Source organism: Hyaena hyaena, unplaced genomic scaffold, assembly GCF_003009895.1.
Source record: "Hyaena hyaena isolate Hyena2069 unplaced genomic scaffold, ASM300989v1 scaffold_220, whole genome shotgun sequence".
NCBI lineage: Eukaryota > Metazoa > Chordata > Mammalia > Carnivora > Hyaenidae > Hyaena > Hyaena hyaena.
The window spans coordinates 2,171,187-2,184,787 of NW_024080852.1; the positions used below are offsets into that span (position 1 = coordinate 2,171,187).

The window sequence follows — 13,601 nt, forward strand, 5'->3', positions numbered from 1 at the left end:
ATTCTCACACTAGTTCCTTTAGGTGAGCTGTTAGATTTTGCACTTGTGCTTTTTCTAATCTCTTGAAATAGGCCTGGAATGCAATGTACTTCCTCTTAGGACTTCTTTGTTGCATCCCATAGAGTTTGGATTGTTGTATTCTCATTTTCATTGTTTCCATATTTTTTTTTAATTTCTTCTCTAATTGCCTGATTGGCCCATTCATTCTTTAGTAGGGTATTCTTTAACCTCCATGTTTTTGGAGGTTTTCCAAACTTCTTCCTGTGATTGATTTCGAGTTTCATAGCATTGTGATCTGAAAGTGTGCATGGTATGATCTCAGTTCTTTTATATTTATTGAGGGCTGCTTTATGTCCTAGTATGTGATCTATCTTAAAGAATGTGCCATGCGCACTTGAGAAGAAAATGAATTCTATAGCCTCAGGATGTAGAGTTCTAAATATATCTATCAAATCCAATTGATCCAACGTTTCATTCAAGTCCATTGTTTCTTTAGTGATTTTCTGTCTACTTGATCTATCCATTGCTGTAAGCGGAGTATTAAAGTCCCCTGCTATTAGCACATTCTTATCGATAAGAGTGTTTCTGTTTGTGATTAATTGTTTTATATATTTAGACACTCCCATATTTGGTGCGTAGACATTTATAATTGTTAGCTCTTCCTGATGGATAGACCCTGTAATTATTATATAATACCCTTCTTAATCCCTTGTTACTGTCTATACTTTAAAGTCTAGTTTGTCTGATATAAGTATAGCTACTCCAGCTTTCTTTTGACTTCCAGTAGCATGATAGATATTTCTCCATCTCCTTACTTTTAATCTGAAGGTGTCCTCCAGTCTAAAATGAGTTTCTTGTAGACAGCAAATAGACGGATTTTGTTTTTTTATCCATTCTACTACACTATGTCTTTTGTTGGAGCATTCAGCCCATTTACATTCAGTGTTATTATTAAAATATGTGGGTTTAGAGTCATTGTGTCGTTTGTGGGATTCATACTTGTGGTGGTGTCTCTAGTATCTTGTGTTCCTTGCAACATTTCCCTCGGAGAGTCACCCTTGAGGATTTCTTGTAGGGCTGGTTTAGTGGTGACAATTCTTTCAATTTTTGTTTATTTGGAAGAACTTTTACCTCTCCTTCTATTCTGAATGACAGGCTTGCTGGATAGTGGATTCTTGGCTGCATATTTTTTCTGTTCATCACATTGAAGATTTCCTGCCATTGCTTCCTGGCCTGCCAAGTTTCCGTACTTGGCCTGCCAAGTTTCAGTAGATAGGTCTGTCACCACTGTGATAGGTTTCCCTTTGTATGTTAAGGCCCTTTTCTCCCTAGCTGCTTTCAGGATTCTCTCTTTGTCCTTATATTTTGCCAGTTTCACTAAGATAAGTAATGCAGAAGATCAATTCAAGTTAAGTCTGAGGGGAGTTCTCTGTGCCTCTAAAATTTCAAAGTCTATTTCCTTCCCCAGATTGGGGAAGTTCTCTGCTATAATTTGTTCCAGGACTCCTTCAGCACCTTTCCCTCTCTCTTCCTCTTCTGGGATTCCTATGATATGGATATTGTTCCGTTTGATTGTATTTCTGAGCTTTCTAACTCTTCTTTCATGTTCCTGGATCAGTCCATCTCTCTTTTTCTCAGTTTCCTCTTTTTCTATAATTTTATCTTCTAAATCACTTATTCTCCTTTCTGCCTCTTCAATCCGTGCATTGGACACCTCCATTTTATTATGTATCTCATTTATAGCATTTTTTAATTCATCATAACTATTTTTGAGCCCCATAGTGTTTGTAGCAATAGTTTCTCTGATGTCTTCCATACTTTTTTCAAGCCCAGCGATTAATTTTATGACTACTATTCTAAATTCTTATTCAGTTATGTTGCTTATATCTGTTTTGAGCAGTTCTTTAGCTATCAGTTCTTCCTGGAATTTCTTTGGAGGAAAGTTCTTCCATTTCGTCATTTTGGTTAGTTTTGTATCTCTTGTTAATTTGAAAAGCTTGTTGTACACTCTGCCCCTGCGAGTTCTGCTGTATTAAAGAGGGCTCTTTGACTGTCCAGGGCCTCTCCATTCAGGAAGTGTTCTTTGAATGGTGTCTCTTGGTTTCTCTTGTTGAGAGTTTGGTTGTTTCCCTACTCATAGCGATATTTGGGACACTCCGCCATCTGTACTTTGGCTTGTTTCTTGAGGTAGCCCTGGAAAAAGAAAAGAGACAACCACACAGGGAACAAAGGTACACAAACGTACAGACAAAACCTATAAACACACAAACCCAGGCTCAGGTAACAATAACAACAACAACAACAAAAAGCTCTCTGGCGGGGATGTGCGTGGTTTGGTGTAGGCAGGTTTTGCCTCCACTGTGTCCCTCTGGCTGCTCCCTGAGGCCCTGCCTTGGTGGTTGTGGGGAGAAAAATGGCGTAGTTCCAGTCCCTTCTCAACCAAGCATTGCAAATCACTCCTTTGGGTCTGATCTTGTGCTGAGGATGTAGACAAGGCGGGCAGAGTTCTATGCCCCACGCCCTGCCTTGTTCCCAGGTCCCAGTCCACGGGCTTTGTTTATACCACCTGAAACAGTCCTGCAGGTCGCTGCTTCCCTACTAACGGGGGGTTGAGTGGAGGGTAGGGGAAGTGTTGCAGCCTCAGATCCGCTGGGGTCAAGCAGGGATACAAGGTGGGATCCGAGGCCTCCACACCCTGCATGCGTGTGGGGAACATAGCAGCTTCAGAGCCGCTGCCTCCGCTGCCATGCCACCGCCGCTCCAGCTTTTTTGTTTTTAAAAATTATTTGGCTACTATAGATCCTTTATATTTGCATTGCATATAAATCTTGGAGTCACCTCAATGTTAAAACCAAAAAAAAAGTTCTGGGATTTAAAAAAAGAAATTTTATTTGAGAGAGAGAGAGAGTGAGAGAGAGAGAGAGAGAGAGCACATGAGGAGGGGAGAGGGTCAGAGGGAGAAAGAGAATATTAAGCAAGCTCCACACAGCGCTCAGTGCAGAGCCCAATGTGGGGCTTGATCTCACAGTGCTAGGATAATGACCTGAGCTGAAATCAAGAGTCAGACGCTAAATGGACTGAGCCACCCAGGTGCTCCAAGGCTCTGGGACTTTGGTTGAAATTATGTTGAATCTTTACACTAGGAAAGAATTGACTTTTTAATAAAATTGAGTCTTCTGATTCATGAAAATAGAATATTCATCTATTTAGGTCTTTAATTTCTTTCAGTAATGTTTTATGGCTTTATTTATTGCACATGGTTTGTTAAATATATCCTTTAGTCTTTCATATTTTTGGATATTATTGTGTATTATAGATTATATTTCCAATGTTCATTGCTGGTGTATAGTAACACAACAAACAGATTTCTATATACTTAGCTTTTGTCCTGTGACCTTAATACTGACTTGTTAGTTCTAGTATTTTTTTTTTTTGTGGACTTCTTAGGATTTTTACATATAGAGTTATGACATATGTAAATAAATAGTTTTATTATTTTTGTTTTCTAATTCTATGCTTTTAGTTTTATTATCTTGTTTTATTGCATTGGCTAAGATTCCGATGCACTGTTGAATAGAAGTAGTGAGAATGGATATCCTTGCCCTCCTTCCCATCTTTCCTGAAGGGAAAGCTTTTGATCTTTCATTACTAAATTTCATGTTAACAGTAGGTTTTATGTAGATGCTACTTATAGTTTGAGGAAGAATATTTTCGTATCTAGTTTGCTCAGATTTGAAACTTAATAAATGTTGATTTTCTTCAATTACCTTTTATGCTCCTATTGAAATGCTCATGTGTTTTTCTCTTTACTTCCATTAACATGGGAAATTATATTGATTAATCTCCAAATATAAAGCCAAATTTGCATTTCTGGAATAAAATTATGACTTTGTTATAGTATATTATTATTTTTAGATATTGCTGGATTTGATTTTCTAATATTTTATTAAGGTTTTTGCATCCATGCTCATTGGGGATATTGGTTTTAAAATTTATTTTCTTGTGATATATTTGGTATTAAAATAATTCTGGCCTAGTATGATGAATTGCACAGTGTTCCCTTCTCCTTAATTTTCTAGAAGATTTTGTTTAGAATTGATATTATTTTGGGGCGCCTGGGTGGCTTAGTCGGTTAAGCGTCAGACTTTCACTTAGGTCATGATCTCACAGTTCGTGGGTTCGAGCCCTGCGTCGGGCTCTGTGCTGACAGCTCAGAGACTGGAGCCTGTTTCCAATTCTGTGTCTCCCTCTCTTTCTGACCCTCTCCTGCTCCTGCTGTCTCTCTCTCTCTCCTAGAAATAAATTTTAAAAAATTACAAAAATTTAGAATTGATATTATTTCTTCCTGAAGTATTTGATAGAGTATGCCAGTAAAGTAATCTGAACTTATAGTTTTCTGGGTGGGAAGGTTTTTAATTATGCATACAATTTATTTAACTTATTTAGAAATTTTCAGTTGTTTAATGTCTTGGGTCAGTTTTGGTAAATTTTATCTTTCAAAAGATTTTCCATTTCATCAGTTTTCCAACTGATTTCTCTTTTAAGATATCTTCATTTTGTTCTCTTCCATTTAAAAGTTGAATAAAGTTTTGGTAGGGTCAGGATGGTGGAGCAGCATGGAAGTTCTCTGCTTCTCTTGTCCCTCCATACTATTTTGCATACGTAGAAAATTGATCGGAGAACTGACACAACAATTTGCAGAACTTGACAGGTAAGCGATGTGGAGAGGTGAACTGGGGGAGAGAAGCTGAGGAGGGTAAGGAGTTGTGTTTGTTCTCAGAGAGTGAACAGAGACAAGGGGGAGAGTACAGGAAAAGCCCTTCCCCTCAAAGCAGCTGGAGAGAAAGAGAAAGTGGAAGCACATGCAAGGAACAGAACAAGTAAGGGGTAAAGGAGAAAGGAGAGAGTTCCAGTACCATCAGTACTCTGTAAACAAGGGAGTGCAAAGTCAGAAACTCTGCAGCTTGATACCCAGCAGTGCTTTGGTGGGAAAGGTCAATTCCCAGAAGCAGACAGTGAGATCTGAGGGGTCCTCAGGCCACATGGGGAGAGGCATTCTCTTGCTTTGGAAACATTTGGTAGAGGTCATGCATCCTCTCCACAGGCAAAGATCGCAGCGGATCCCCGATTACAGCCACATTTGCTGGTGTTGGAACAAGGAAGCTAGGGTGCCATGAAGTCTGGTGCCAGATGTGTGTTGTGATTTACCATAGTCCCTAAACCACTGCTTATACATGATCATGTGAAATTTTTCTGAGGCAGACTGGCAACCAGCCGTAGTCTCTGGGCCTCTGCAGTGGCACAGTCATGTGAGTGTTCCCAGGGACAGGCTGATATCTGGCCGTTCCTTGACCAAACCCTCCACCAGAGGGTCGTAGAGGGTTCAAGCTGAGGGGCCCTAGAAGTGAGAGGTTTGGAATCACATCCCTATCTGGGATAAAATTTCGGAGAGAAGTATTTCTTGGCAGGCTGAAGGGCCTGGTCATGGACAGTGTAGAAGTGGGGAGTGGACGGAAGCCAGAGACAAAGGAGGGGTAATTAATTGCCAGTTGATGATAGCATAGAGTTCTGATGCTAGAAATTGGGAAGCTGGGTGATAGAATTATCACCTCTCCCCCAAATGTGCATACATGCATACATGCGCCACACTATCCACACCAGTAAGCTAAGCAGCGCCACCTAGTGGAGAACTTAGTCATTACACTAAGCCCCGTATAACTGCCAACCAAGCCCTTGAGCACCACCACAAGGCTCTTCACCTGCTGAGTTTATGGACTATAAAGTGCTTCATAATTTGACTTCCAGGGGAAACTGGATGTAATCTCACTCAGATTTAATTCTGTTGGCTTGTCTATCAATATTTTTTCTTTTCTTATTCTTGGATACAAAAAGAGAAATAAAAATTTTTATTTTCCGTTTTTATAAAAATGATTTTTCTTTAATTTTTTCCTACTATTTTATTTGTTTTGTAAAGTTTTTGTCTATTTTACTTCATTTCACTTTATTCTATTTTATGGTATACATTTTTAAATTTTTAAATGTTTCTTATCTTTTTTCACCTCTTTTTCTTTTATTTTCTTTCTCTTTTTATCCCTCTATTCTATCAAGCTTCTTTCAACAACCAGACCAAAACACACCTAGTAACTACATATTTAGTGCAATCCCTATCAAAATAACACCAGCATTCTTCACAGAGCTAGAACAAACAGTCCTAAAATTTGTATGGAACTAGAAAAGACCCTGAATAGCCAAAGCAATACTGAAAAAGAAAACCAAAGCTGGAGGTATTACAATCCCGGACTTCAAGATGTATTACAAAGCTGTAATCATCAAGACAGTATGGTCCTGACACAAAAACAGACACTCAGATCAATGGAATAGAATTGAGAATCCAGAAATGGACCCACAAACTTATGGCCAACTAATCTTAACAAAGCAGGAAAGACTATCCAATGGAATGAAGACAGTTTCTTCAGCAAATGGTTCTTGGAAAACTGGACAGTGACATACAGAAAAATAGAGGTGGCTGGGTAGCTCAGTCGGTTAAGCATCCAACTTCAGCTCAGGTCAGATCTCACTGTTCTTGGGTTCAAGCTCCGCATCAGGCTCTGTGCTGACAACTCAGAGCCTGGAGCCTGTTTCAGATTCTGTGTCTCCCTCTCTCTCTGCCCCTCCCCCACTCATGCTCTGTCTCTGTCTCAAAAATAAATAAACCTTAAAAAATAAAAAAAATAAAAAAATAAAAATAAACCTGGACCACTTTGTTACATCAAACACAAAAATAAACTCAAAATGGATGAAAGAGCTAAATGTAGGACAGGGAGCCGTCAAAATCCTTGAGGAGAAAGCAGGCAAAAACCTCTTTGATCTGGGCTGCAGGAATTCTTACTCAACACATCTCCAGAGGCAAGAGAAACAAAAGCAAAAATGAACTATTGGGACCTCATCAAGATTAAAAGCTTCTGCACAGCGACGGAAACAATCAGAAAAACTAAAAGGCAATGGAAGGAATGGGAGAAGATATTTGCAAATGACATAGCAGATAATGGGTTAGTATCCAAAGAAATTACCAAACTCAACGCCTGGAAAACAAATAATCTAGTGAAAAAATGAGCAGAAGACATGAAGAGACAATTTTCCTGAAAAGACATCCAGATAGCTAACAGACACATGGAAAAATGTTCATTACTCACCATCAGGGAAATACAAATCAAAACCACAATGAGTTACCACATACTAGTCAGAACGGCTAAAATTAATAACTCAGACAATAAAAGATGTTGGTGAGGATGTGGAGAAAGTGGATTTCTTTTGCACTGCTGGTGGGAATGCAAACTGGTGCAGCCACTATGGAAAACAGTATGGAGCTTCCTCAAAAAATTAAAAATAGAACTACTTTACCACCTAGCAATTACATTACTAGGTATTTATCCAAAGGATACAGGTGTGCTGTTCCAAAGGAGCACATGAATCACAATGCTTATAGCAGCACTATCAACAATAGTTAAGTATGGAAAGAGCCCAAATGTCCATTGACAGATGAATGGATAAAGGAGATGTAGTGTATATATATATGTGTGTACATATATATATATGTACACACACACACACACACATATATATATATATATATATAATGGAGTATTACTTGGCAATAAAAAATGAAATCTTGCCATTTGTAACAACATTGATGGAACTAGAGTGTATTATGCTAAGTGAAATAAGTCAGTCAGAGAAAGACAAATATCATATGACTTTACTCATTTGTGGAATTTACGATACAAAACAGATGAACATAAGAGAATGGAAGGGAATGGAAGCAAAAATAATTTTAAAAATAGGGAGGGGGACAAAACATAGAAGACTGTTAAATATAGAGAATGAATTAAGGGTCGCTGAAGAGTTTGTAGGTGGGGGGATGGGCTAAATCAGTAAAGGACTAAATGGGCTAAATGGTAAAAATGGAAACAACAGGCAAAATTGATCAAGAGTCTAGTTAGTATACAATGGAGCATTCATACTATGCAAAAAAAAAAAAAACAAACCAAAATGCATTGATAGGAAATATTATCTTTTAAAATTTTGGGTTAAGTTGTATATTTTTATTTTATTTTGTTGAAATATAATTGATACATAATGTTACATTAGTCTTAAAGGTACACCATAGTGATTTCAACGCTATACATTATGTTCACCACAATTGTAGCTACCATCTAACATCATACACTATCACACACCATTACATTACCATTTACTATATTCTCTATGCTGTACTGTTCATCCCCACAACTTACTTAGTCCATAACTGAAAACCTGTGCCTCCCGCTCCTCTTCATCCATTTTGCCCATCCTCTGTCCCCCTCTCCTCTGGAAAGTACTAGTTTGTTCTCTGTATTTATGCATCAGTTTCTACTTTCGTTCCATTTTATTTGTTTTTGGTTTTTGATCCCACATAGTGAAGTAACATGATATTTGTCTTTCTCTGTCTAATTTATTTCACGTAGCATAAAATCCTTTAAGTTCATCTATGTTGTCACAACAACAAAGCAAGATCTCATTCTTTTTATGGCTGAGTAATATTCTGTTTGTGTGTGAGTGTGTGTACCACATTATCTTTGTCTACTCATGGACACTTAGGTAGCTTCCATATCTTAGCAATTGTAGAATTGCTGAAATAAACATTGGGGTGCAAATTTTTTAATTAGAGTTTTTTATTTCTTTGGGTAAATACCTAGTAGTGGGATTACTGGATCATATCGTATTTCTATGTTTAAACTTCTGCGGAACTTCCATACTGTTTTCCACCATGGCTGTACCAATTTACATTCTCACCAGTAGTACAGCAGGGTTCTATTTTCTCCACATGCTTGCCAGAGCTTGTTATTTCTTTTTTTTTTTGTTGTTTGTTTCCAGCCCCTCTGATAGGTGTGGGATGATATCTCATTGTGGTTTTGATTTGCATTTCCCTGGCGATAGTGATGCTGACCATCTTTTCATATGTTCGTTGGCCATTTTTTGTCTTCTTTGAAAAATGTCTATTCAGGTCCTCTGCCTATTTTGAAGTTGGATTATTTGGGGGCTTTTGATGTTGAATTGTGTAAGTTTTTTATATATTTTGAAATCAATTCCTTATCAGAAAAACAAAAGCTTTTTATTTTGGTGAGGTCCCAATAGTTTATTTTTGCTTTTGTTTCCCTTGCCTGAGGAGATATATCTGGAAAAATGTTGCTAGGGCTGAAGTAGAAGATTACTGCCTATGTTGTCCTCTAAGGGTTTTATCATCTCAGATCTCACATTTTGTGTTTAATCCATTTTAAGCTTATTTTTATGTGTGGTGTAAGAAAGAGGTCCACTTCCCTCTTTCACATGAGTTGTCTAGTTTTCCCAGCACCATTTATTGAAGTATCTTTGTTTTCTTGTTGCATATTCTTACCTCCTTTGTCATAGATCTACTGTATACCTGTGGATTATTTTGAGAGTATCTTTTATATATTGCTAAGTGAGAGAGAAAATACCATAACAGATTTCCACAGCATTTTCTGTTAAGAATATACAGATACACACTTAGGATATTTCTCTAAGATTATATGGAAATCTGGATGGGCTAGGGCAATGTCAAGCATGGGGAGGAAGATTATTCCCAATTTATACGCGTTTTCACCTAGTGATAATCTCAGATTTGACAGGTATTCTTCAAATGAAATCCCAGATCCAGATACACGTTTTGTAACAGCCACTTTTTCTGTCTCACGCTAGCATAAAGCAGATTTACAATTTACATTTGTCAGTTGATTCAGGTTGTAAATATAACTGTCTACAGCGGCTGTCCTCACTTGGAAGTGGCCAGCTGGCAATCATGAACACATCATAGAAATAAATGTAAGAATCTTGCTTGAATGCATACAGATGCATGTGTGTTCAGAAGAGTGGAAACCTGAGACAATAGCATAGAGAGGACTACAATTTGGAGATAGAATCTCTACCCAGTTTTCAGGAAGGTCCTCAGGGTTAGGGGTAGGAGCTTCCAGATGAAATGAGCAAAGGAGGAAACAGTCTTTGTAGGAGATTTCTGGTGAAGATAAGGCTTTGTCTGGAACCAATATGCATGCTTTTAGGATACTGGTGCACATTTTAGCTGTCAATTGTAATGTGTCCTATTGGGGGTTGGGGTGTGATTTTTTTTCTCTGAATGGCCAAGAGAACTGGGGAAGAGTCTAGGATATAGGGCAGAAGGGGTGATCTGCTTAGAGTCCGAGAATTCTTCTTGAAACCTAGACTTGGAGCCTTTGAGGAGGCAGTTTAGGTATTGAAAACAGGTGACTGGTGAGATTGCAGGTTTCCTCATTAAGCAAAAAGTTTTAAAAGTTCTGACACTTAATTGGTCAAAAATGGGAATAACTACAAGTTTGTCTTATTCTCTCTGGGCTGATTGCTTAGGGATGCCCTAAACCTGGGTTAATTAAGAATAGGTACCTCAGTGACTAAGTCCCCTTGGGAAGGAAAGTAGTGGGAGTGAAAGAGAGAGAGAGAAACCCTCAGTTCCCCAAACGCTGTTATTTCTGTACCTTTTCCTAATCTCCACCTGAGCAAGTTTCTCTGGCTCCTGAGCAGTAGCTAGATAGGAGTTAGACTTAGCCGAGCTCTGGAGAGCCTGAGAGGTGGTGGAGAGGCGCCTCCATAAAGGTGAGTGTGTTCTCAGGGTTGATTTCCAAGGAATCAGTAGGAGAAGATTAAGTATGGAGTCGTGGGCTTGGCTTCCTGCAAGAAGGAGGCCTAGCGTTTGCGGGGTGGACTAGGGAAGAAGCAGATGGACAGGCTCATCTCCAAATCCCTTCTACACAGCAGAGACCAGATTCGTTTCTTCTCTGCCCCCATACTAAGAACAGTCACGCTAACATTCTTCCATATTTTTTCACCTAGGGCTCATTGTGTAGACTTTGTAGAAAGGCAGATCACTGAGAGCCATCCCAACAATTCTGTCCTTGACCTGTTTGTCGATCCTGTTTGTTTGTGTTTAAACCCACAGAAGCTTAGTGGAGGTGTCATGAGTAAGGGAAGTAAGGAAGTAAGGAAGAGAAAATGGTAATGTGAGCCATGAAGGTAAGTTAAGAAGAGTAGGATCCAGGGGGTATGGCCCAACTACTTGAATGAGGATCAAGTACCATTTATCACATAGCACATATCCATAAATCCACCATGTACAAAACTTTATCAACATGACTTTATAGCTCAACAATAATATGTACATGTACATGTCTTTGCCTTCATAGGATTTATATTCTAATATCATAGATGAACAATTAATAAATGAAATTAAATTTCCAGTCCATCTTCCTTGACATATTTATTTCAGTATGATTAATAGGCTAGTATCATAATTTTACTTTCTTGTCTTGTATATAATCCAACATCCCCTTAAATGTAAGCTCCACAGGGCAGGAATTTTTGTTTGTTCTATTCGCTGCTGCATTTGCTTAATGTTAAATGAAGGAATGAAATTAGTATACATATCAGATCAGGTAATAAAAAGTGCTACAAAGAATGGCAAAGTCCAAAATGAACAAGTTATTCCTAACTGGTATAGGGTTACTGGAAGGAGTCCTCTGAGGAGATGACATTCGAGTAATGGGGTGGATAAAATGAAAAGTAGAAATCTAGACATCCACAGGGGCTATTGGCCTCAGATCTATCCTTGTCAGTTGCCAGGTGCCACCATTCCTCTATCCTAAAATTTTACAAAGCACATGTGGTTAGTGAAGAATGATTCTGCCCTGGAAAATTATCTCAAGCTCCAGAGCTCTCATTTGTAGGTGTTTCTGCTCTGTACTATGGAAGTTTATGATCTGGGGAAAGCAGGGGTCTTGGTCTTAGTCCTTTGTGCTTTTCTACTACCCCAAGATGGGTCTAGACAATACCAGTAAGGTTGCTCTATAGGGTTCAATGTTCCATGTTTTGAACATCACCTAGGACACCCTTATGTTATGTCATCTGCTACAGTTAACATAAGAAGTGACACAGTCTCAGGACTGGTGTGGCTGATCAATATAGCTTCATAACTGGCCAGTTTAAACACTCTTCTCCTCTGAGAATCCCCTGAAAAAAGGCATATCCTGTGATGCGAAAAGACAGAGAAGGTTTTCTTACCCCCAGTAAGAGATTCAGGAGTCTTCAACTAGTCCAGACGGGCAGCCTTGGGCTAGATTGCAGGTGATCACATTGATGTCTGACCTTATGCAGAACATTGCAGTAGGGGCATGTCACCTGGTCTTCAGGTTGGAAATAGTTTCTCATCCTAACCTGTCTTCCTTCTCTTTGGAGAACAGGACCATGTGAGCCATTCTACCAGTCTTTGAGCTCTAGGTTTTACAAGGAGCAGAAACAAGGAGTAAATGATGAGGAATATCTCCAGTGCTACAGAGTTCTGCCTTCTAGGCTTCCCTGGGTCCCAAGAACTACACCGCATTCTTTTTGCTATATTCTTTTTCTTCTACTCAGTGACATTAATGGGAAACAAGGTCATCATAGTGATTGTGTGTGTTGATAAACGCCTGCAGTCCCCAATGTATTTCTTCCTTGGTCATCTCTCTGCCTTAGAGATCATGATCACAACCATAAAAGTGCCCATGATGCTTTGGGGTTTGCTGCTACCTGGGATGAAAACAATATCTCTGGCTGCATGTGTCACCCAGCTCTTCCTGTACCTTGCTGTGGGGACCACGGAGTTTGTCTTAGTGGGAGCGATGGCTGTGGACCGTTACGTGGCTGTCTGTAACCCTTTGAGGTACAACATCATTATGAACAGCCACACCTGCATCTGGGTGGTCATCGTGTCATGGGTGTTTGGGTTCCTTTCTGAAATATGGCCAGTCTATGCCACATTTCAGTTTACCTTCTGCAAGTCAAATCTGTTAGACCATTTTTTCTGTGACCGAGGGCAACTGCTCAAACTATCCTGTGGTGACACTCTTTTCACAGAGTTTGTTCTCTTCTTAATGGCTGTTGTCATTATCATTGGTTCGCTGGCCCCAACAATTGTCTCCTACACCTACATCATCTCAACCATCCTCAAGATCCCCACAGCCTCGGGCCGGAGGAAAGCCTTCTCTACGTGTGCCTCTCACTTCACCTTTGTTGTGATCGGCTATGGCAGCTGCTTGTTCCTCTATGTGAAACCTAAGCAAACACAGGCCGCTGAGTACAATAAGATAGTTTCCCTGTTGATATCTGTGGTTACCCCTTTATTGAACCCTTTCATCTTCACCTTGAGGAATGACAAAGTCAAAGAGGCCCTTCGGGATGGTTTGAAACGCTGTTGTCAACTGGTCAAGGATTAGATCTTTCTACAGCAGTTTGGGGTGGAAATGTCTTCACTATAGATTATTCTGTAACCTAGAAAACCCTTGCTACTCTCGTATAATTATCATATTTTCAAAGATTAGTAGTATACAACCTCCAATCTGGGCAGTTGGAGAAGACATGGCAGATAAAAATGAAACCCATTCTCTGCCCACTAGAATCTCATTCCTCAGTTTCTGATGGTTCCCCTTCTGAACCATGGAGGCATATCCTTGGGAAGTGGGAGAATTAAAGAAAGGTAATAA

General features: G+C 39.2%; 1 protein-coding gene across 1 annotated transcript; it reads left to right on the forward strand.

Moving 5' to 3' along the window:
* The first annotated feature begins 12,389 nt into the window (after positions 1 to 12,389).
* LOC120238941 (olfactory receptor 9A4-like) lies at positions 12,390 to 13,334 on the forward strand. The gene has a single exon (XM_039243021.1). The coding sequence runs from the start codon at positions 12,390 to 12,392 to the stop codon at positions 13,332 to 13,334; it is 945 nt and encodes a 314-aa protein (XP_039098952.1).
* Positions 13,335 to 13,601: the final 267 nt, after the last annotated feature.

What these genes read in the sequence shown, in the direction of transcription:
- LOC120238941 (XM_039243021.1), top strand. Translation starts at nt 12,390, where the DNA reads ATGATGAGGAATATCTCCAGTGCTACAGAGTTCTGCCTTCTAGGCTTC.